Source organism: Thunnus thynnus, chromosome 23 (assembly GCF_963924715.1).
Source record: "Thunnus thynnus chromosome 23, fThuThy2.1, whole genome shotgun sequence".
Classification (NCBI taxonomy): domain Eukaryota; kingdom Metazoa; phylum Chordata; class Actinopteri; order Scombriformes; family Scombridae; genus Thunnus; species Thunnus thynnus.
Window position 1 is genome coordinate 16,266,325 of NC_089539.1, and position 21,367 is coordinate 16,287,691.

Here is a 21,367-nt window from a genome sequence, read left to right on the forward strand (position 1 = left end):
GGGTGTGCATGATGGAATATTTGTGTGGCATCTGTGTTTGCCAAACATAAGGGCGTGGGAGTGTGTGCGTTTGGTGGATGGGGGTAGGAACGACAACGCTGAGGACGCCGCTGTCAGTATGTTGTATTTTAATTATCTCGTCCCACAGTGTCCGTTGAAATATGCAGGCCTACCCAGAGGCTTGATGAAACCCTGTGAAATCTACTTAACAGTTGGATATAATTTATGTTCATTTAATTTATAATTTCCATTCAATCACTAAAATTATGATGGAGCATAGGACACACTGACAACTCAATCTCAGTGGGCTCTAATGAAGCGTGAGTATGTGTCGACCTCTTCTGGTTGCTCTGAAACATTGCAGCACACATCTCTAAATTTGCTGTGTTTGAGAGGCAACATCAGCTTTAAATTCTTCAGCCTGGTCCCTTTACAACAAGGACATGTTTTTAGTTACTTTTTCTTGGTTAAATTGGGTTACAGTAAAAAAAACATATTTGCTTCTGTATTCCCTAGATGAACGTGTCAAGGGCCAACTGTAACAAGATTATCATGCTCTTTACTGATGGAGGAGAGGAGAGGGCAGAGGAGATCTTTAAACAATACAACCCCAAACAAGCGGTAAGCTTGGAGACACATGATGTTTAGAGAGCAGAATACCGTCTCTGTCATATTCAGTTTTACATACTTTTTCTTCTCACAGGTGCGCATCTTTACATTTTCTGTTGGTCAACACAACTATGACAAAGGACCAATACAGTGGATGGCCTGTGCTAATAAAGGTACACGGTTACCCTTGTGACACATTATTCCTCTGTAGGATGTAGAGTGAAGTCGGAAAAAATTTTGAAAGCCCAAGCTGTGATCCAACACCAGATGACAGCTGGATATTAAGTTAATAATATTTGTTAATATAAGTTAATGTAATGTACTGTACAGTACTGTGCAAAGGTTTAGGCTCTAAAAGTAATGTGAGGATGCTTTTACAAGTAATGCCATGAATAGTCTTTATTTTTCAGTTAACTTCATACAAAGTTGAGCAATTAGAAAAAAAAAGCTAAATCAAATCAGTATTTGATATGAGCACACTTTGCCTTTAAAACAGCGCCAGTTCTCCTCGGTACACTTTCTCACAGTTTTTCAAGATACTTGGCAGGTTGGTTGTTCCAAAGCATCTTGGAGAAGTTGCTGCAGTCCTTCTGTGGATTTAGGCGTCTCAGTTGCTTCTGTCTTGTCTCTTCATGTAATCCCAGACTGACTCCATGATGTTGAGATCAGGGCTCTGTGGGGGCCGTACCATCTGTTGCAGGACAATTGCAGGATAATTTTTTATGACTCTGGCTGTATGTTTGGGATCACTGTCATGCTGCAGAATGAATTTAGGACCGATCAGATGCCTTTCTGATGCTATTGCATTATGAATAAGAATCTAAACATCTAAAGGGCCTAAAACTCTTGCACAGTACTGTATATAAACTGGCAGTGTTTTGTTAAAAATTCAGGGAAACAGGCTTATCTTTTCAACTGTTGATAGACATTTAAAAAATATGAATACACCTGTATTTTATATGACCAGAAAACAAACCAAAGTTTGTTGTGTGCAGCCTGAAGTAAGACATGGATTTGAGTACAATACTCATTTTATAAAGCCACTTTGTTAATACCAGAGCAGTATTTTTGGCAGCTCTCAGACTACATTAGGATCATTCGATGGCTATGGCATCGTTCTAAATGCATGTAATGAACTCCACTTATCTTGTCTATTGAGCTGCTTGACTGTAAATTGGCAGGATTATCTAATTTGAATTGAGTTTTTGTTTATGCAGTATATCTTAAAAGAAACTAATATCTCTGTTTAAGGATACTACTATGAGATCCCATCTATTGGTGCCATCAGGCTAAACACTCAGGTAAACACACTCGGACAAATCCAAGAATACATTTACTAATCCATGTATGGCTGCAACTGCATCTCATTTGTGCTTTCTCTTCAGCTCACTTTACCAGTTGTGTATTGTGCCACCTTGTGGTTGAACGGCTGATGTGCATGTCCCCTTCTCCCATCCTTTTTTCAGGAGTACTTGGATGTTTTGGGCAGGCCCATGGTTAAAGCTGACAAAAAGGCCAAGCAGGTTCAGTGGACCAACGTCTATCTGGACGCACTGGTTTGTACAGTAACATGCATTAAAGCATACACACGTTACATGATTGTGCAAGAGCCCATGTAAAGGCAGAATACAGTTAAAGACAAATGTGGGACAGGACAGTGATAATGATAGCATTTGTACACAGTAGAGGAGCTATGCAAGAAATGAATTTGTTTAGAACTTGTTGTTTTTGCTGTCAGATTAACTATTGCAGATATGTTTGATTTCAGATAAGTATTGCGTAAAAATTCTAAACATTTACTGTTTGTCATCTTGCTAAACTCAGTTTCAACTTCATTCCAGTCATGTTTGTGAACTGATAGATGATCTTTATTTTACCAACGCTGCATGAATGCATTTTTGTGGTGCTTAAACTTCTGTTAAGATTCACTTTGAGGCGACAGTGTAGATAAGGAAGCAGTCTGGTAAACTGAGCCAAGTCGTTTGGATCATCAGTTCACTGATAAGATGCTGTCAACTTCTGTGACCTCATGAGCACCAGAAATTTCTCTGTCTTTTGTCATAGGAAATATTTTAAGTTATAATTACCCAGTGACATCCATCAGACATCTATGTACATTTACGTCATGCACAATTATGTTGGTCTGCTTGCTTGGATTGCTTGCATACTTAATATTTATTCAATATGTTGTATGTTTGATCTTTCAGGAGCTTGGACTGGTGATCACTGGAACTCTGCCTGTCTTCAACAAGACCAACACTGGCTTAAAGGTAGGTGGAAGTCTGCTTTTTTTACTTATTTAATATTTCATTTAGATTCTCATTTGCTAATTTGTTCTATTAATACTTTTTTGTGAGCCTCCCTTTTTGATATTGTACATTTTGTACATTTTCTTCACTTCATTCTGTGTATGCTTCTTTCACTTCCATCTTGTTTTTACTCCACTGACTAAATTTACTGTATGTCTGACACTTTGACCCCATGGGAAGTTTTATGTCTGCGGTTTCGTGCCACGCCATAATGTTTACCAGACCAAAAAAATAAATAAACATACAATATGAATACTCTAAATTATCGAATCATCCTTTACTTTCATCCTCCGCTTTCTTGTGGCTCTTCCTTATATCCGCTGTTGACGCTGAGGTCCCTCAAAGCTCTCCCGCGTGCTTTCACAGGAAGAGAATCTAGGATGTCAGAAAGCAGAAATCAAAAAGAGATCAAACCTGCACATCAGAGAGACAAATGATCCGGTAGCTAAGTGGTTCAAGATGAGTTTACATGTCTACCTCGAAGGACTCAGGGTTTCCTCCGCTATGACTTAAAAAACAAGGCTGGAAATGCCTTGTCAGTGAGTCATGGCCAGCATGTTAAAGCTTTTGGGAATGAGACTGTCCAGATTTCAATTGCACTCCATTTCCTTGAAATCTTTCAGAATGCACAGAGGGACTTGACTCATCCAGAAAGAGCAACAAGACTCACAAGTGGGTCTTAGAGTGACTCTCTCTAGTCCTCACTTATGTTCTTCTCTATGGTTTTTCTATCAGAAATCTCAAAACCAGCTCATCTTGGGCGTGATGGCTATTGATGTCTCCCTGGAAGATATCAAGAGACTCACGCCGCGGTTTACTGTAAGAGCACACACTTATACAACACATAAATAAACACTATACACATACAGAACCACCAGCCTGTTGAACCACGTTTAGTACCTTCAGTTCTTCCTCTCACAGGTATCTCCCTCTCTATTTCCTCTCTCCTGTAGTTTGGACCAAATGGCTACTATTTTGCCATTGACCCCAATGGATATGTGCTGCTCCACCCTAATCTCCAGCCACTGGTAGGCCAAAAAACTCAACTAAAGCTATGTTGTCTTTTTCCAGGGACAGTGCTGTCGTTTGGTAATATAATTTTTCCATTAGCTGCTAACTCATATTACTCAAACTGTAATTTGCCAGGACGATGACGTCCCTGATTGTCAACACAGTTTTGCGGAACATGGAAAACTCCTACTGCTGTCAACAAGTGGAACTTTAGTAACCCACCAAATCATAGATGTTCATAGCATTAAATTGCTGTTTGGTTTGCTGTCTGACTTAGCATAGCATCTCTGCCGGAGACACCACAGTTTATTTCACTGTTTGTATCATTTGGCTGACATTTCAGTTCCTTTTATACAAATATCTTGATCATATGGTTCTAGGATGATGTTTGTTGAAACATGGCAATATGTTTCTCATTGACCTTGGAAATATGTGCTCTTCTTGTAAATACGCATGCACAGATTGGTCACAGATGATTACACAGATGATAACATTCAAAAGTCAGAGTTAACAGAGAAATTAGTACATTAGTTCTCTGTTCAGGCCACACAAAAAAATCTAAGAACCTAAAGATCTGAACCTGTTTTGGAAAACAAGATCAATATCAGATGTTTACTGCCCAATTTCTCTCACTCAGATTGTAAATTATTGTAAGTAATAATAGCTAATTGCTCGCTTTTCTATATAGACTGCCAAGTTTCAGGAACCTGTAACGCTGGACTTCCTTGACGCAGAGATGGAGAATGAGATGAAAGTGGAGGTTTGGAAAACAGATTACTCCAACTTCTATCATTCCATGATGTCATATCAGAATCACAATAGAATTATCATTTATGAATATAGTTCAATTGTTTTTTTTTCTGTTTGATTACAGATGAGAAAAAAAATGATTGATGGTGAAAAAGGGAATTACATAATACCTACATTAGTAAAATCCCAAGATGAGGTAATTTTGTGTTGTATGGAGTTGATGACAATCATCTGCTTAGAAAATTGAACATACTGTACTTTACTATTACAACTACTGTACTGACCAAACTGTTGTCCTCAAAGCGCTACATGGACCAAGGTCAGAGGACCTACACCTATGCACCAGTAAAGGGGTCAGATTACAGGTAAATATCTTATTTTATATATATATATATATATATATATATATATATAATATATCTCATTAAGGGATAAATCCATTACATGTGTTATTTCCTCAGTCTAGAAATTCCAGATGCTTTGCACAGGCATATTTAGCAAATTGCAAAATCATAATTGCATAAAAACACTTCGCTCTCCTCGAGACTAGAGCTGGCTTGTGGTCTAAAGTTCAGGACAAAGTCCAGGCACAATTTAAAATGATCTACAGTATAGTTGAAGCCAAGAGGGGCCAGTGTTTAAGTAAATAAGTCCTGCTGGAAATGCTTAGCAGGAGTTATTGAAAGATTTGCAGTGGTGTTATGATGCTATAATGATTTTTCTCAAAGCAAACCCGAGACATTTAAGAAAAAAAATACCGAGTTGCTGTGGATTGGTTGATTTTGTGTCTTTAAAAATTAATGCTTTCTTGGGTCAGCAAGACAGCAGCAGCAATATAAAAAATCTTGAGAATTAAAAAAAAAAAAAAAATCACAAAATTATTGCAAAAGAGGGACCTGTAGTGAAACTTGTTTATATAAGATTTTTGTGTGTGTGTGTCCACATTTAGCCTGGCCCTGGTCCTTCCTGACTACAGTATGCATTACATCCGGGCCACAATTGGCGACACAATCACCCAGGCAAAATGTAAGTGCCATCATAAATTAGTTCAATCTCCTTTGCCATTCTTACTTTTTCCACTCAGTAACATTTACCTTCCGTCAATACAGACAGTAGACAGACGGTGCATGGTGGGAAATGACTGCTAATATTCGCCAGTGACATTATTGCTCTCCATGTAAGGCTAGGAAACGCTCGTGCCTTAGTTCATGGTTCCTATCCATCACTTCTAGTACCCCACACTTACTGTACACACACACACACACACAATCATATACATCTACCCCACCCCTGCATGTCTCTTGTGTTGCTATGGCAACATGCACTCTCAGTTGTGGTGCTGTTCAAAGTTTTTGTCGCCAGACAGCGGGACGAGTGGCTCCAGTGTCCCCTTTCACACATACAGTACTCATCAGTTCATTTACAGCTAAGAAACTCTATGTGTGTGTGCATGTGTACAAGTGGCTATATGTGTGGCTGTGTGTGTGTGTGTGTACATGCTTGAGCCTATTGAATGCTATATAGTGGATCAGAAGTTCCATATGTGTGGTGTTGTCATCTTATGTCTCTTTTGAGCCCTGTCTGTTCCCACTAGTAAAAGATGTCACTGACTCATAGTGTTACTCAAAGGACAGTTTTATAGTATGTGTGTGTTCATTGCAGTTAAGATGGAGCCGTCCATGGTTAGAGTCTGTCCCTCTGTCTGTCCGCTGGTCCGCCTGGCTGCACTCATTAGCCAAACAGGACGTTTGTAGATTTTGTAAATTCACAGTTAAGTGTTGCAGGTTTTAGCTCATTAAATTGGTTGTTCTAAAAGTCCTTTTCATTCTCGCCAACCCTTTTCAAAAGCATATTGGGTATTTTAAGACTGATTTCCAACTTATTAGGCACCCTTAATTTTAGACTGTTGTTAAAATCAACCGGCAGAGACTTGAAGCAGGCTTGACAGTGGTAATCCATCACACTGAACATTTCATCACCTTTAAGTGCAGTTGTGAGCAGGCACTATTTTTAAAATATCCTCGGTGGTGCTTTTAAGGTTGTTCCAATGTCTTACATTAAGGTGTTGGCAGCTGAAAGGCACTGCGTGGGGAATGTTGTGGAAAAAGAAAATGAGACGAGAGGATAAACACAGCATAAGCTTTGATTTTTTTTTTTTAAATCACATTGATTTATAAGTTTTGTGTTTTGTTTTTGTCAAACAAAATCAGTTTTTTAACTGGCTCCCAAAGTTTTAATGACAGGGCATCCTTAGTTACACCAACAACGAGAGTTTTGCAATTAACTTTGAGACTTAATAAAAGTGACAAAAATGTATGTACCTCAACCAAGTTTCAAGTCTCTGTAAGTTTATTTACGTAATAATGTATTAATAATAATAATTTATGCACAGTGTTGAAAAGTTAAGTAAAAAAAGAAGGAGCTGTAATGTAAATTGTATATTATTATATGTAATTAATCGGTCCAAACAAGCAAAGCTACTATAGTTGTTTTTGTAACTTAAGAGGACATTGCATTGACTTACACTCATTCCCTGGAGCTTTCTTTGGCCTAACCATAACTATAATTAACAAACTACACTGCTACAATGTCTAGTCCCAACCCTAAAGCTTAACCCAAATCCGTATCTTAAACCCTCATATGGAGAGCATTTTTTGTCCCCGAATGAGAGGTAAGGTCCCGTAATGTGACTGTATAAACAGATTTTGCATACACATACAGTATATCCTGATCTAAATCTCCCCATGTATTCCCTGTGGGTTACTTAACTTTAAATGTTTTGTACTTTTGTATACAATATTCTTATTCAATGTCAGTTTGAATAAAATATTGTGTAACCCTGTTGGCTTCTTTCCCCTTCCTGTTCTCTTTTCCAATTCCCTCTTTCCTCCTCTCATCTTTTCTACCCTCCTCCCTCCTCCCATTCTCCTGCCCTTCTAAACTTCCTGACCATTCCTGCAGCGTTTTTGGGCAAGTGTTCTCCTCCTGTGCTTGACCTCATAACCCCTGTCATCCTCTCACTCTAACACCACCAGCAAATATTGGATGTTAATTCCACCACTAACTTGGTTCATCATATGTGGCACTGCAGACTCACGGACACAGAAGCATTTTGTTTTTTCATCATCTGTTTTTCTTCATTTAGTGGGTTCTGATTAATTATGACAATTCTGTTACTCTGAATCAAGCTGGCGTCTGCTCTCAGAAGCAGTGCTTCGCATGCAATGAGCGCCCACACAGCGCGTCACAGACGGTGTGTGTATGTCTGTGTCCGCATGTATGTATTTAACCCCCACCTGTTCAAATGGCCCTCAGATGTGGTTTTGGCACTAACCCAATGTAGCAGGAAGAACAGAGGACAGGATGTTTGCATTATTTAAAGGTGAAGCCATAAAGGAGAAAGCTGTGAGTCTGCACCCAAAACATGAGTTGGTGCTTTTCTTTGTTTTCTCTTTTTTGACTCACTTTGAGTTTTACAACCCTGTTAAGTAACTCCTAATGAAAGACAGGATCGCTCTTTACACACTAACCTTCATCTCTTCTGTTTGTCCTTCTGTGTGCTTTGTCATCAGTTTTGTCTCATTTGTGGTCATTGAATCGAAAATCTCCACAGAACATTTTTAAGCCCTGTGGTTTAACTGAAACTGAAGCCCAACTTGTGTCTGTTTTATACTTTTCAGAGGGCGAATATAAATGTCAGTTTAAAAAACTCAAGTGAACTTGAAAACATATCATGTCTCAGTTCCCACATTTATCTTTGATGCATTTGTTAAGTTAATGCAGGTTTCTTGTCTTGCATGTTTCTATGTGTGAGATTGATTCATGTTGAAATCCATCCACATTTTGGATGAATTGTAGCTGCATGTTGTAGACATTTAACTGATCCAGTTGTTCACAAAATATTCACAAACTTTGCAGAAATGCCATCATCAGTGTGGAAATATATTCACTCGTCACTCCCCAAATCTCCCTGCTATCCATCATTACTAGATACTTTGTTGGATTAGTAAGTGGTGACCGAATATCAAAGGAAAAGCACATGGGTGCAATTATTTCCTAATCATGGCTACCAAAGAGGACAAGGAGTAGCCAATGTCGTCATGAGAAATTTTGCTGTACGGTATAATCAACTGTCGACACGATGTGCTTTGGATAATGTCAAAGGAACGTTAAGGTTATGCACAACTGAGCTGCGGTTAATGTCCCTCAGTTCATCCTGCAAATACATCACTGAAGTGTAGTTAGATTTACTGTATCTCCAAAAGAATGCTAATAGTAATGTTAAAAACACTTCTAAATCATAACGTAAAAAAAATCCTGACCACATTTTAAGCCTCTCTTTGTGTTCTCCATCAGCACTGTCTCCATTTACATCCAAAGGCCTAAAATCTTTTGTTTGGAATGCAATATTTCTATTCAGGACTCGCTCTGTGAATAAAATATTGTGTCACCTTTGGCCCCTGTGGTTTTACCCTGTCTTTTTTTCCCCTTTCTTTTCCCTCTCGTCTTTACCTCCCTGGGGATGATTCTGTCGTTCGCTCACTCTCTCTCTGCTGGGATTTTTTTCCACTCCAGGGAAAGATGGCAAGTATTTTTTTCTTTACTTTCATCTCTCTCCTCTTGTTCTTAAGCCTTGTCGGTCTTTTACCCAGCATGCTTGGCAAAGTCTATTGTAAAGTTTTGGTCCTTCTCATCTAAATCTGATTTTTAGCTGTTTGTGCAAGCCTGTAGTCTTTACAGCTTTACATTTCTGTGCAGTGTAAAAGTTAATCAGTTAATCCAGTTCTATGACTTATGTGGTAAATGGAGCTTTTGTTTTGTAATATTTGTATTTTCCCCTTTATGAGTACCAACACCTTGTCTTACAAAAGCTACCTTGACATTTAAGTTGAATTTTAACTAAATATCTTAACACATGAGTGAAAGTTTTTATGAGGAGGAGGGATGAGTAATGTTGAAAGTTTGGATCTGTGCCGCTAATGTTTTTCTGCCCAGTCTGTCAGGAGATGAAATCTCATTTCAGTCTTTGGTCCCTGAAGGAGTTCACTTTTATTGGTGCAGTGTTAAATATTCAACAGGTGTTACACTCTGCCCAGTGGAGCACCATTTTATCTGCGCACAATGATTATTTCAGCTTAATATTAAGCTGTATGGGAGGGAAACTCATAATATTTCATACCTTTCACCAGTTTCTGAAAGCCTGCTGGCAGACAAGTTTGATGAATATGGCTACACATTCATTGCGCCAAGGTAGGATTACATGCAGTTTATTTTAATTACAGTTTAATAACTTTTTTTCTTCTTCTAGCATGACAACTGTGACTCAGTGTAGAGGCTCAAGTTTCAACCTTGTTAATCACTAAATGTTCTCTTTCATGGTTTTAATCATTTCATGATAAAGTTGTTTTCTTTTCCACAGGGCGTACTGTAAGGACTTAAAGCCACCTAGCAAGAATGAAAACAACACCGAGTTCCTCATGGAGTTCAACAATTACATTGATACGAAGACTCCAAACAACCCAATGTGTAAGTATTAAAAGATGAAGCTGTTCACCTTACATTTTCCCATAATGGTGACATTTTCGTCATGAAAATCAAAGCTTTTATACTGAATCTTATTGTGCTCTGTAGCACACTTGGACCATGTTCTTCCTACAGACTCCTATTTACATCTCAAAGAGCTGCTAAGCTTTATAGTATTTGCTATAGTGTGTATATGTGAATGAATTTCAGCCATCTGGCATTTAGGTGTGCATTGAACATTTAATGGAAGAGGGCCAACCGAAACCTATTCCCAGAGGTCTCCCTTTCCAGTGAAATACAGGTCTGGCTGGATGGTTTGGTGTGCATGACCAGGCAAAGCTTTGTAATGTGGAACCCCTGTGTTCGTGTTACCCATTTGATGCTAACTCTAAAAGTCTGACCATCACACGCCTGAGTGCACATGTGTGAGGCACATCGGCTTAGATGTGACACACACACGCTTGCACACACACAATATTCACCAGTAATATGCCTTCCACACCCCACCTATAGCCGCTCGACCTCATCCAATTACTGTGTGTTTGTGAGAAAGAGCAGGACACGTCAAGCCAAGAGCACGAGCGGAGCAATAAAACACAAATCAGGGGCCAGTGGACCTTCTCCCAAACATCTGACCAATGCATTAACATCCTTGCCATTTCTTGCATTCACTCATTGATATGCATCACTCACAATGTTGACCACCTAAATAAAACAAAAGCTCCCTGAGTACTTATAAAAGAGCTTCATTATAGTTTGTTCCACAGTGTATTTGGGTCATATGAGTTTGAGAGCTCACTTCAAACATCTCAACATGATCAACCCAATAAAACTTCTCACCCAATTGAAATATTACTTTCACCATTATTAGCTGCTAGTTTAATGTGGTCCATAGGGAACACAGAGGGAGAAAGAGGACTATGACCCATGTGGACTGTTGGCGGCTCAAGTATCGTTACACGCTTTACTTGGTTAAGCCACTGCAGTGGCGAAGAAGTTGAAGTACATTAGGAATTCCTGGGCTGCCTTCAATAAAGGATCCCTAATGAAAACCACTGCAAGAGGAGGGAAGGTGGATTGGGGGGTGAAATAAAGTGTTACACCAGCTGTTTTCTCTGATGTGTGTGGTGTGTCATAAAGGTGGGAGGAGGTGGTGGGGGTATATCAACGAGCCTCGATGTTAATGGACTGAAGCGGGTTGTCGGAGAGTTCAAAGTGGTGGGCACCGCCAAAAAGTGGGCAAACAGCTTTTATCACCTGTTCTGTTTGTCATGTGGTCTTGTTGGATGTCTCGGAAAATAATTTGTTACACCCACACCGACCCACCACCTACACCTTGGCAGCATTAGGCACATTTATGCATCTTTTGTTTTTTGTAAGTGTGCATAATTGTAACTGCATATTTTGTTGCTGTCTTGTTTCAAAAGATAATTTTGAGAAATTACCTTTTCATGAAATATTATCCCATCGCTACTTGCTTGGTGATGAATCTTATACAGCTGAAGCTTATTCCTGTGTTGAATTCTATTTGCAATTCATTTTTTGCCTAACGTGAGAAAGTAAATGTGTGGGCGACTGTGGCTCAGGAGGCAGAGCGGGACATCCAATAATCACAGGGTTGGCACTTTGATCCACAGCTCCTCCTGTCCACATGTTGCATCGTCCTTGGGCAAGACATTAAATCCCTAGTTGGTTAGTGTGTGTGAGTGTGTGAATGGCTGAATGAGAGCCACATTGCAAAGCGCTTTGGATAGGAGATAAATACAGTCCATTGACCATTTAAAAATATTCCCAATTCTTCCCTGTTTTGCTTTTTAATCATATCATATATGCCTTCTGAATCCTCTTATTTTTCTTTCTGGATTTTTTGGTTTCATTTCCTTCCTTCTCTCTTTTTCTCACATCATTACTCATTCCCTCTTGACTATTGATACTCATACTTTTATTCTATATATTCCTGCAGATACCTGCTACTACTGAAACAACAAAAATAGCAAAAATGAAAACACACCGGACACTCAAACACTCAAAGTTGAAGTGATACTGTTTTTTGCTGTTTAGGTAATGTGGAGCTGGTAAACCGATTGCTCTTGGATGCAGGCATCACCTCAGATCTGATCAAGATTTGGAAAGAAAATGATATGCAGTAAGTGAATCATTGAAATGTTTCCCATATTACCATCAATGCTTTACATCATTCAGCAAAACAAAATGTGGCATCAATTATTTGTTACTTGGTGTCTGGTAATGAATGTCTATGTGGAAAAACTGAATACAGATGGCTCAAATATTTCAGAATCACCAGTAAATGTCATGCAGGCATAAAGCACATTCCAGATTTTTGTAACTGTATGTTTTATAGCTTTATCTTCTCTGCTTGTCAGGCATGGTGTCTCGGCCAGATTTGTTGCCACCGATGGAGGGATTACACGGGTCTACCCCAAAAGGTACTTGTCGAGCTCATGAGAGAGGTGGGGTTGATTTAGAGGCATGAGAAGAAGCAGTTAATATGTTCAGGATTATCAGATAAAGAATAATGACGTGGTCTACTAAGAAAGCTGCAGCTTTCTAATGGCATAAAATCAGATCTGTTGAATGTTTAACATTCATCCATCCATCCATAGCTGCTTGTCTGAGCCTGGGTCATAATGGTAGCAGGCTAAGAAAAGCAGGCCCTTATCCGTATACCCCTAGCTACTGCCTCCAGCTCCTCCTGGGGGTTCCTAAGGCTTTCCCAGACCAGATGGGATATATGATCCCTCCAGTGTGTTTTTTGCCTGCCCTTGGGTCTCCTCCCAGTTGGACATGCCTAAAATATTTCCACAAGGAGGCATTCAGGGGACATCCTAATCAGACGCCCATACGACCTTCATAGATTTCTTTAAATGGGAAGGGACAGTGGTTCCACTCCAAGCTCCTTTTGGATGTCTGAAGTCTTCACCCTGTGCAAGGATCATATTAGGAGACAGGATGGATGTAAATACACGTATCATCTGCATAAGTATTGACGTTAGCATCATATTGACAAGAGATATCGCTAAGTGGAAGCTCATACAGGGAAAGCACAGTGGATCCAAAACAGATCCTTTAGGTACCCCAGAGGAGTGAGATGTCAGAGATGTTGTTGTTGTTGTTGCGCTGTGTTCTGAAACACTACAATATGTGACTACTGATGCCAGTATCATTTCAAGATGTAGGTGACACTTAGATCATTCAGGACTGAGATTAATGGGGAGCTACAATCAGTAGGTTGTTAACTACTTTAGTGAGTGTGAAGTGTCAATGGAATGAAAAGACATTTAGGTGAACAGTAGGGGCTCTAACATTTTATTAGTATTGAGATATACACTCACTGGCCACTTCATTAGATACACCTGTGCAATTTAATGCAATGCAATACAATAGCTCTGCCATAAATTCTACATTTAGGAAGCTTATATATTTCAGTTTTTATTGACATTGTCAGAAAGGTGACAGTTTGACTTAATGTTTATTATTTAGGTCGTAGTGGGTCGTGGTGGTGTACTGGGATGCATTATATTGAATGGTGTTCCTGATATTTTGTCCTCTCCATTAACAAACATGAGTGGGGGGAAATATTAGGAACACTTTCCAACATAATGCACTCCAGTACACCTTCACCACCCACTACGACCTCAATAGTAAACATAAAGTAGAATTATCACCTGTCTGACAATGTCATCAAAAACTGAAAATGTATGAGCTTCGTAAAAGTAGAATTTATGGCAGAGCTGTTGTCTTGGATTGCATTAGATTGCACAGGTGTTCCTAATAAAGTGGCTGGTGAGTTTATAGTAAGTTGGTTTACAACAAGTTTTTCAAGTATCTCAGAAAGAAAATGGAAATTTTGCTAAAGGGTTCTGGGGTGTGTTGTGGCCTCATAATGGCATCATTTTGTGTGTATGTTTGGTATAAATGTGTTCGACAGTGCTGGGCAGTACTGGAAAGGAGAAGCAGAGACATATGAGTCAAGTTTCTACAAGAGAAGTTTGGACAATGATCTGTACATCTTCACTCCAACACGATACCGTCCTAACAGTGAGTGAACGCAAATGTGTGCGCATGTGTTTTGCTGCATCTAAATGTGCATTATGTACTTATTTACAGTGTTTCTTTTATCCTTCTTGCAGCAAGTGACGATTCAATCCTAGTGAGCAGAGCAGTAGAACTAAAAATTGATGATATCATACTTAAACCAGCTGGTAAGGACTTACAGTACACACACACACACACATATACAGAGAGGGGGGGGTGGGGCTTGTATTTAAACATATTTACACATTTATACTCCTCATTTCTCAAGTTGTCTATCTCACTTTGCCACCTACACATAAACACACTCACACTTACAGCTATGTGTCTTATTTACGCACCTATATTTGCAACCCTGTAGCCTTAACCCTACTCATGCCTGTATTTCCTCTGACACATGCATACATACACAGGCACTTATTTTACAGAGGACTACTCCTCATTTGTCTATTTCTCCCACTTCCTCTGACATATACACACAAACACACGCACACAAACCACACATCAAGTTGTCGAGGCTCCTGTGATCCTTGGCCAAGTTTGCATTTTGTAAGTTCAGAGAGTAAAGTTGACACAGAGGTCCAACATGATCTAAGATGTCTGGCTTTTTTTTTGTTTGATCCCAGTGGTCGGCGTGACATTGGACATCAGTGCCTGGATGGCGAGCTTCATCAACACCACACAAAGGATGAATGTGAGTAGATTGTATCTACATGATACATATGCACAAGGACACACTTGATCAGGACTTTTTATCACTCTAACTGCTCTACTGTATTTTCAGTGCATTGATGAGATCTGTGGCTGTCAGCGAAATGATGCGGTAAGAGATTTGATTGCATATTGTTTAAGTATTCAAATATTATTTGTGGATAAGTATCATTAGTATCCAACATTGGTTTAATAATTACTGTATGATTCCAGGAAGTAGACTGTGTCATTCTGGATGACGGGGGCTTCCTGGTGATGTCCAATAGAGATGAATATATTGATCAGGTAGGCCTCTACATTTAACTGTCTCTATTAAAACTATAGACCAAGGCAGGTAAGTTGTGATTCTGGGTTGTTAGAAAAATAAATAAAATAGGATATACAGTATATGGTTAATCTACAATTTCTTTCAATCTCATAATTTATGTTTGGTGGTCTAATGCAGAAAAGAGCAGATGTGTCAAACTTTTTGTCCCTATATCTTGATTTAATGGATGAATTTAGGGCTGCCACTCATTTTTTTATTGCAGAATAATCTGCTAATTATAACTATTATAATCATTCAATTTGTCCACCCAAAAGTAAAAAACTCAAAGATATTTGATTAATTATCAAATAGGACAAAGAAAAGCAGCAAACCCTCACATTGGAAGAGCTGGAACCTGCAACATACTGGTTTTGAAATGCCTGTGGGAAGTAGGCTAACAGTCCGTGCATTCTTGATTAAAAGCTCTGTTTTCACCGTCTACTCTTCTCTTTTTAGAGCACGCCAAGTGAAAAAAAACTTTTCTCTGACTCACTGTACAGCTCTGATCGCCTGCTGTGCTCATGCTTATGGTTTTATAATTATGGACAAAAAATCAGAAACATAAATATTTTTGGTGAAATAACTCATGCAGAGACATCAGGGTTTAATGAATACTCACACTCAACATTTTCAGTGGTTTTTTCATTACTTGACTATCATGCACGTCATTTAGCCATTTCTAGTTCGGCCCTATGCAATATCCAAATCATCAAATTGTATCCTGAGTAAGAATATTCGCTCAAACTAGCTAATCCAAATTCATTTCCAGATTCAGAGAAATGCTCCACTCCAGCAGCAGATGACGGTCACCACTTCAACATCCTGCTCTTTTTTACTCCAGATTTCCAATTTGCTTAGAAAAAAGACGATTAAAATGATTTAATTTATTATCAGAATTCATCTAATTCATTTTCTATTGATCAGTTTATCAGTTAGTGGACTAATCATTTCAGCTTTAAATGAAATATCTCAAAATATGGTGAAAAATTGCTCACTCATATTATATGACAAATTAAAGATCAGTTTTCTCAGTCTTCCATCTGTAAAAACACAAGAAAAAATCTTAACTCACTTACTATTTTTTTGGAGCTTTCAGATGGAGTTTGCTCAGTTGTCATTGAGCTAAGTTGTCATCACTTTCCAGACTAGAAAGGGGTCCATGTCATTGACCAGGAGTCAGCGGACAGACAGAAAAAAGATCAGGGAAAAGAACAGGGGTTACAATTTTTCCACCTATACTGTCATGTGATGACAACTGAGCCATCTCTATTAAAACTGAGCAACCTCCACTGATGTAGACCATGAGACGCAGAAGAAAGCTCAGAAAAATCAACAGTACAGTAAGTGGACTTTGAGTTAAGATTCAACCACTGTTCCCAAAGTCAAAAACAAATTTTCATTCTCAAAATACTTTTTGTTTCGTGTGCAGAATTTGCTGACCTTATTTCACTTTGATAAATGATCCCTGATGCCAACTATAAATTCTTCATATCCTAAATGGAACCAAATTTGTCTTTGAGGGTTCGTACTTTAAGTGATTCTAGACCACGATCATCCAAATCTGTTATGAAACTTTTATAGGTCTCAATTTGTCCTCGACAACCCAAACTAGAAATAAACAACAAATTAAGCCTCTCAGCACAATTCAACCCATCTTTTCCTACAAATAACAGATATACACACACATCCAGTTAGCGGACTCATTTTCCCGCTCCCCATTGCCCTATGCTAAACGCTAAGAGCAGGCCCCTGCTGTCATCTGAGTAAATGTTTTTTCATGCAGCCTCGGCTCCTTCGTAATCAGTGCTGGGTGTGCGCTGGATAAATCAGTCGCCCTCTGAAGTTTGGCAGCAGCACTAAAACCCAGGGACCTGAGGCCTTGTTTGGAGAAGGCTGTGTGCCCTCAATCATATTTCTACAGGAGCAAAGTTTCTCTCCCTCTCTCTCTCTCTCTCTCTCTCTCTCTAAGCTTCTCGCTTTCTCCCGCTCTTTATGTCTTTCTCTCTCCAGCTCATACCTTTTCTTTCTCTGAAACCCTCAGGGAGTCTGCAGCCTACAGGGCTGTGACTGTTAATTCATTATTTGTGTTATTGCACGAGGAAAGGGGAGAAGGCTCCCTTTACCTTATAGATTGGAAGATTTATATATCCTTTGACTGTTAGACTAAAGAGGAATGGATATGTGGAGGACGGCTTGTTAGCTGTGACCTTACAAAGTGGAAGGAAAAGGATAGTTTGCATTTCCTCATGCACACACACACACATACACCCACATATTTCAGCACACACACACACATAGATGAGCACTACTTACTAGACATACTCCCTCATGGATACACAAGTACAGTACTTAAATACTCCCATGTATACGGTCATGTCACACCTTGAGATGCCGAGACAAACTACTTCCTATAAGTAGAAATTTACGGCTCCCTGGTGGACTGTGTTAATCAGATTATACTGAAGTCCATCATTCTGGTTTGTGGGTGATTTACTGTGCGTATGTGTGTGTCTGTAAATTCACTGTGAGCTTGTATTCTGTGTTTTAAACTGTTTCTCCACATGCACACACATTTTTCACCTGTTCTGCGTAGGTTTAACTATCTTATGTTAAAAGCATACAAATGTTTAACCACTCTGTAAATGAGAAATATTGAGGAAACCCTCAGTCAGTTACATCTACTATGTGCGTTTTAAAGGTTTTGCTCATATAGAGTGTTCAAATATTCCTAATGGACACTGCTTGTAAGTGTTTTTGCAGATGGAAACTAAAGGTTGCTGTGCTTTTGGCCACATTTTTGCAATCGGTTCTTATAACTTTATTGATTTTTTTTTTTTTTTTTGAACAATAGTCAAGACTGGAAAAGAAAAGCTTCTTCAATTCTTTCTCTCTATGATTAGATCGGGCGTTTCTTCGGTGTTATCGACCCCATCCTGATGATAAACCTGGTCAACTCCTCCCTGTTCACCTTTAAGAAGACCTACGACTACCAGTCGCTCTGTTACCCCAAGACAGAGAGCAAGGCGGCAGCAGGCCTGCGATCCGTCTATGTGGTGAGTTACATAAGCCAGAGACCATACATACACAACCTACCACACACACACACACATACAGCCACCCACATGTGCACACCCTCACTTACATGTTCACACATTTTGATATCCGTACGTATACATTTACTCATTTCACTGCATAAAGGCATGTACACATGCAGCCATTTGTACTCATACCTGCTTGCTCACACACTTCCAAGTGGTCACACACACATGCACACACACACACACACGTGTACACACACAAACCATCCCTCACCAGGGAGCCATAAATCTGGATAGAGCAGATGAGAAGGGAAGCAGAGGGTATGGTGAAAGCGTTAGAGTGGGAGTTGCAGTAACAGTAACAGGATTAGGTGGTCTAGCATGCTTGGCTAACACACCAAGTGATGTAGAAAGAGGTACTGTTTTTCATCACTTACAGAACTTACAGCTAACAGTGAAATGATTCAAACTTCCTGCAAACGTTACACGGATACTGATGAATTTCTATCAGATGCTGGAAAGTGTTTCAAGGTAGCGGTAATAAACTGATACCCTACGTAAGAGATGAAAGTCGTCATAGGTAGGCTATATACAGATGCAAAAATTACCCTCACTAGTTGACAACTGAAACTATGTAATTTTCCGACTTGGACCACAAATGTGTACAACACGCTTGAGCGACCAAGGTGGGATGAAAGATGCAGATATCTTCTGATCAAAGACGCTGTCAACAGCCAGTGATGTCTCTTAACACGGTTAGTTAAGACTCCTTGATGACTCAACACACCATCAACTGAATAGAAAGGACACAGCACTGATTCACCAAAACAAGGCCCTCGCATGCTAACCATAATCAAAGCAACATGTTGGCCCTTTTATTCAAACCGTGTGCTACTTTGTTTTTTCATTGGCTCTTTGTTTACATATTTATGCTAGCATCTGTTGTGGAGGACTGTGTTCTAATTTCCTCTGAGGGGGAAGAAAATAAAATCTCTGGCTGGACCTTTTAGTCTTTATCTGGCAAATGTGGATAGTTTGCAGCCACTGTAAACACAAGCAGGATGTTCAGAGTGGCTTGGCCAGCTTAAAATGATTTGTTAGATTAATTATTTACACAATTTAGACTTTTTCTGATATTAATCCTTATTTTGTTTGTTCCTCTCAGCCCACAATTGCAGATATTTTGAATTTAGGATGGTGGGCAACAGCTGCAGCCTGGTGAGTCCTTTTTTTCTAAACTAAATATCGCTGGCATTAGTGTTAACCCTTTTTTTTACTGAAGAAGCCGTATTGTAAGTTCTTAACACAGAAGAAAGCAGGCAAGGATTTGTTCTTCTGAAATGGACATATAGCATCTGTTTAATAGCTGAATTGTTCCCAAGACAGTCGACATTCCACAAAATCTTCTCTTGATTTATGCTCACTGTCTTGATGTCATTAACAGCTTGTTTTACAGTATGCACAATAAAAATGTATTTTGAGGTTTTAGATATTTTTAATCAAACATTTTCATGAATGAACATTCAGCCTTTTACGTCATCATTATGTTTTTTTTAATTCTCTGTCAGCATTTATACAGATGATTTATGGTCACTTATTTTCCTCTTAATCCAGACATTTTTCATCCTTGGGGTTTTTCTTGCTTTTAGGTCAATACTCCAACAGTTACTGGTCAGCATCACATTCCCTAATGTCATGGACGCAGGTGAGTTCCCATCATAAGACTAGGAGTCCATTCCCAATCCCGGCCAGTCAGATACATTTATTGTAGAGAGAAGGAAAAGGTGTTTTTAGGTTTTGATAAGGCTTTTTGCAACATTGAGATAGGTTTGGGCAGCCAAAATAGTAATAAATGTTCATTTTTAGTTAGTTTGACAAGGTCTTAAAAGGTATAGAACACATTATTTTCAAACTGAGTTTCTTCATCTTTAAATTCTGGTGCAATACTCACCACACGCCAAGAATATGTAGTGAGTAACAATATTGTTCATAGGGACGCTCATTTGTCTTCACACCATGTGTGCAAGATGTTGCACATATGAGTTTGACCGTATGAAAGTGCAGTTGTGTTTGTTTGTGCTGTTTTTCTGGGATACACATGTTCTGTAAAAAATTACACATCACAGGCGGATCCAAAACAAAGCCAAATAACAGGCCTGTCTCTGTTTATGGTTTCACAAATAATACAATGGAGGTGACGGCCGATTTCACTGTCTATAATTTTCACAGGAACTACTTCATCAGTAAAAAGTAGTTCCAATGAAAACCATCAACAATGAGCTCTGTGGAGTATCTTGAGTAATCAGCACATTATTTCTGGAAGGAGATGTTGCTTTTTTTTTAAAAATGTAACGTTTTATTGCTGTGAGCAACACAAACCAAGTTTTATTCGCCTTCATTGAATTAGGGTGGTGGCAACAATCTTAGAGACATCTACCTCAAAACCTGGCCAAATAAAACCAACACTAAATGAGAAAATAAAAATGCGTGCAGGAGAAAGGGAGCCAGGCTCTGTGTGTTCATCAGTTCATTCTCTTGTTTGTTCTCATTGTTTGTCCATTGCATATTTTTGCATGTGCAATGGTTAGGGGATTTACGGTATGTGATTTTTAAGCACCATGGAGTCCTAGGAGCCCACAAAAGGGAATTCTAGCATGCTCTTGTGCACCTGGACGTACAAGTGAGTAGCTTGGGGATTTTGGTGAAGTCAACAGCTTCATATTCTTGTAAAATTAGATTTTTTTTTACCACTATAGCTCTGTGCTGCTAACAGCTACAGTATTTTTAATTTAATGTAGTTTCAATTACATGAAATTTAATCCAGTCATTCATTGCTAAAGCACCAAGAGAACACTAACACAAAAGTAACCTCTGACAATAAACAAGATCCAGGAAGTTTGCTTGATATTCGTCCTTAAATGGTGCAGACAACTGTGGGGGAAAAAAAAACTAAGGCAGTCTTCAGGTGAAATAATATTTTGAATTTATTCTTGTAGCATATAGGCAACGAAGCAGACCAACGTGTGTCGACTCTAAATCTTCAGAGTCTGACAAAC

General features: G+C 39.0%; 1 protein-coding gene across 3 annotated transcripts in view; it reads left to right on the forward strand.

Moving 5' to 3' along the window:
• cacna2d1a (calcium channel, voltage-dependent, alpha 2/delta subunit 1a) overlaps nt 1-21,367 on the forward strand; it is a 104,464-nt gene that overhangs the window by 67,286 nt on the left and 15,811 nt on the right. For 2 of the 3 annotated variants that reach the window (XM_067582363.1, XM_067582364.1), the window contains exons 12-34: nt 517-621; nt 704-782; nt 1,861-1,910; nt 2,076-2,165; nt 2,817-2,879; nt 3,654-3,737; nt 3,872-3,946; nt 4,618-4,689; nt 4,804-4,875; nt 4,983-5,044; nt 5,629-5,705; nt 9,869-9,929; nt 10,099-10,205; nt 12,264-12,348; nt 12,587-12,649; nt 14,152-14,261; nt 14,354-14,425; nt 14,882-14,949; nt 15,040-15,078; nt 15,180-15,251; nt 18,174-18,326; nt 19,477-19,529; nt 19,961-20,016. In XM_067582363.1, the coding sequence (XP_067438464.1) occupies nt 517-621; nt 704-782; nt 1,861-1,910; nt 2,076-2,165; nt 2,817-2,879; nt 3,654-3,737; nt 3,872-3,946; nt 4,618-4,689; nt 4,804-4,875; nt 4,983-5,044; nt 5,629-5,705; nt 9,869-9,929; nt 10,099-10,205; nt 12,264-12,348; nt 12,587-12,649; nt 14,152-14,261; nt 14,354-14,425; nt 14,882-14,949; nt 15,040-15,078; nt 15,180-15,251; nt 18,174-18,326; nt 19,477-19,529; nt 19,961-20,016 (1,768 nt within the window). Of the gene's footprint in view, nt 1-516; nt 622-703; nt 783-1,860; nt 1,911-2,075; nt 2,166-2,816; nt 2,880-3,653; nt 3,738-3,871; nt 3,947-4,617; nt 4,690-4,803; nt 4,876-4,982; nt 5,045-5,628; nt 5,706-7,640; nt 9,264-9,868; nt 9,931-10,098; nt 10,206-12,263; nt 12,349-12,586; nt 12,650-14,151; nt 14,262-14,353; nt 14,426-14,881; nt 14,950-15,039; nt 15,079-15,179; nt 15,252-18,173; nt 18,327-19,476; nt 19,530-19,960; nt 20,017-21,367 lie in introns of those variants that run through there. The other variant, XR_010925826.1, reaches the window with a different exon arrangement.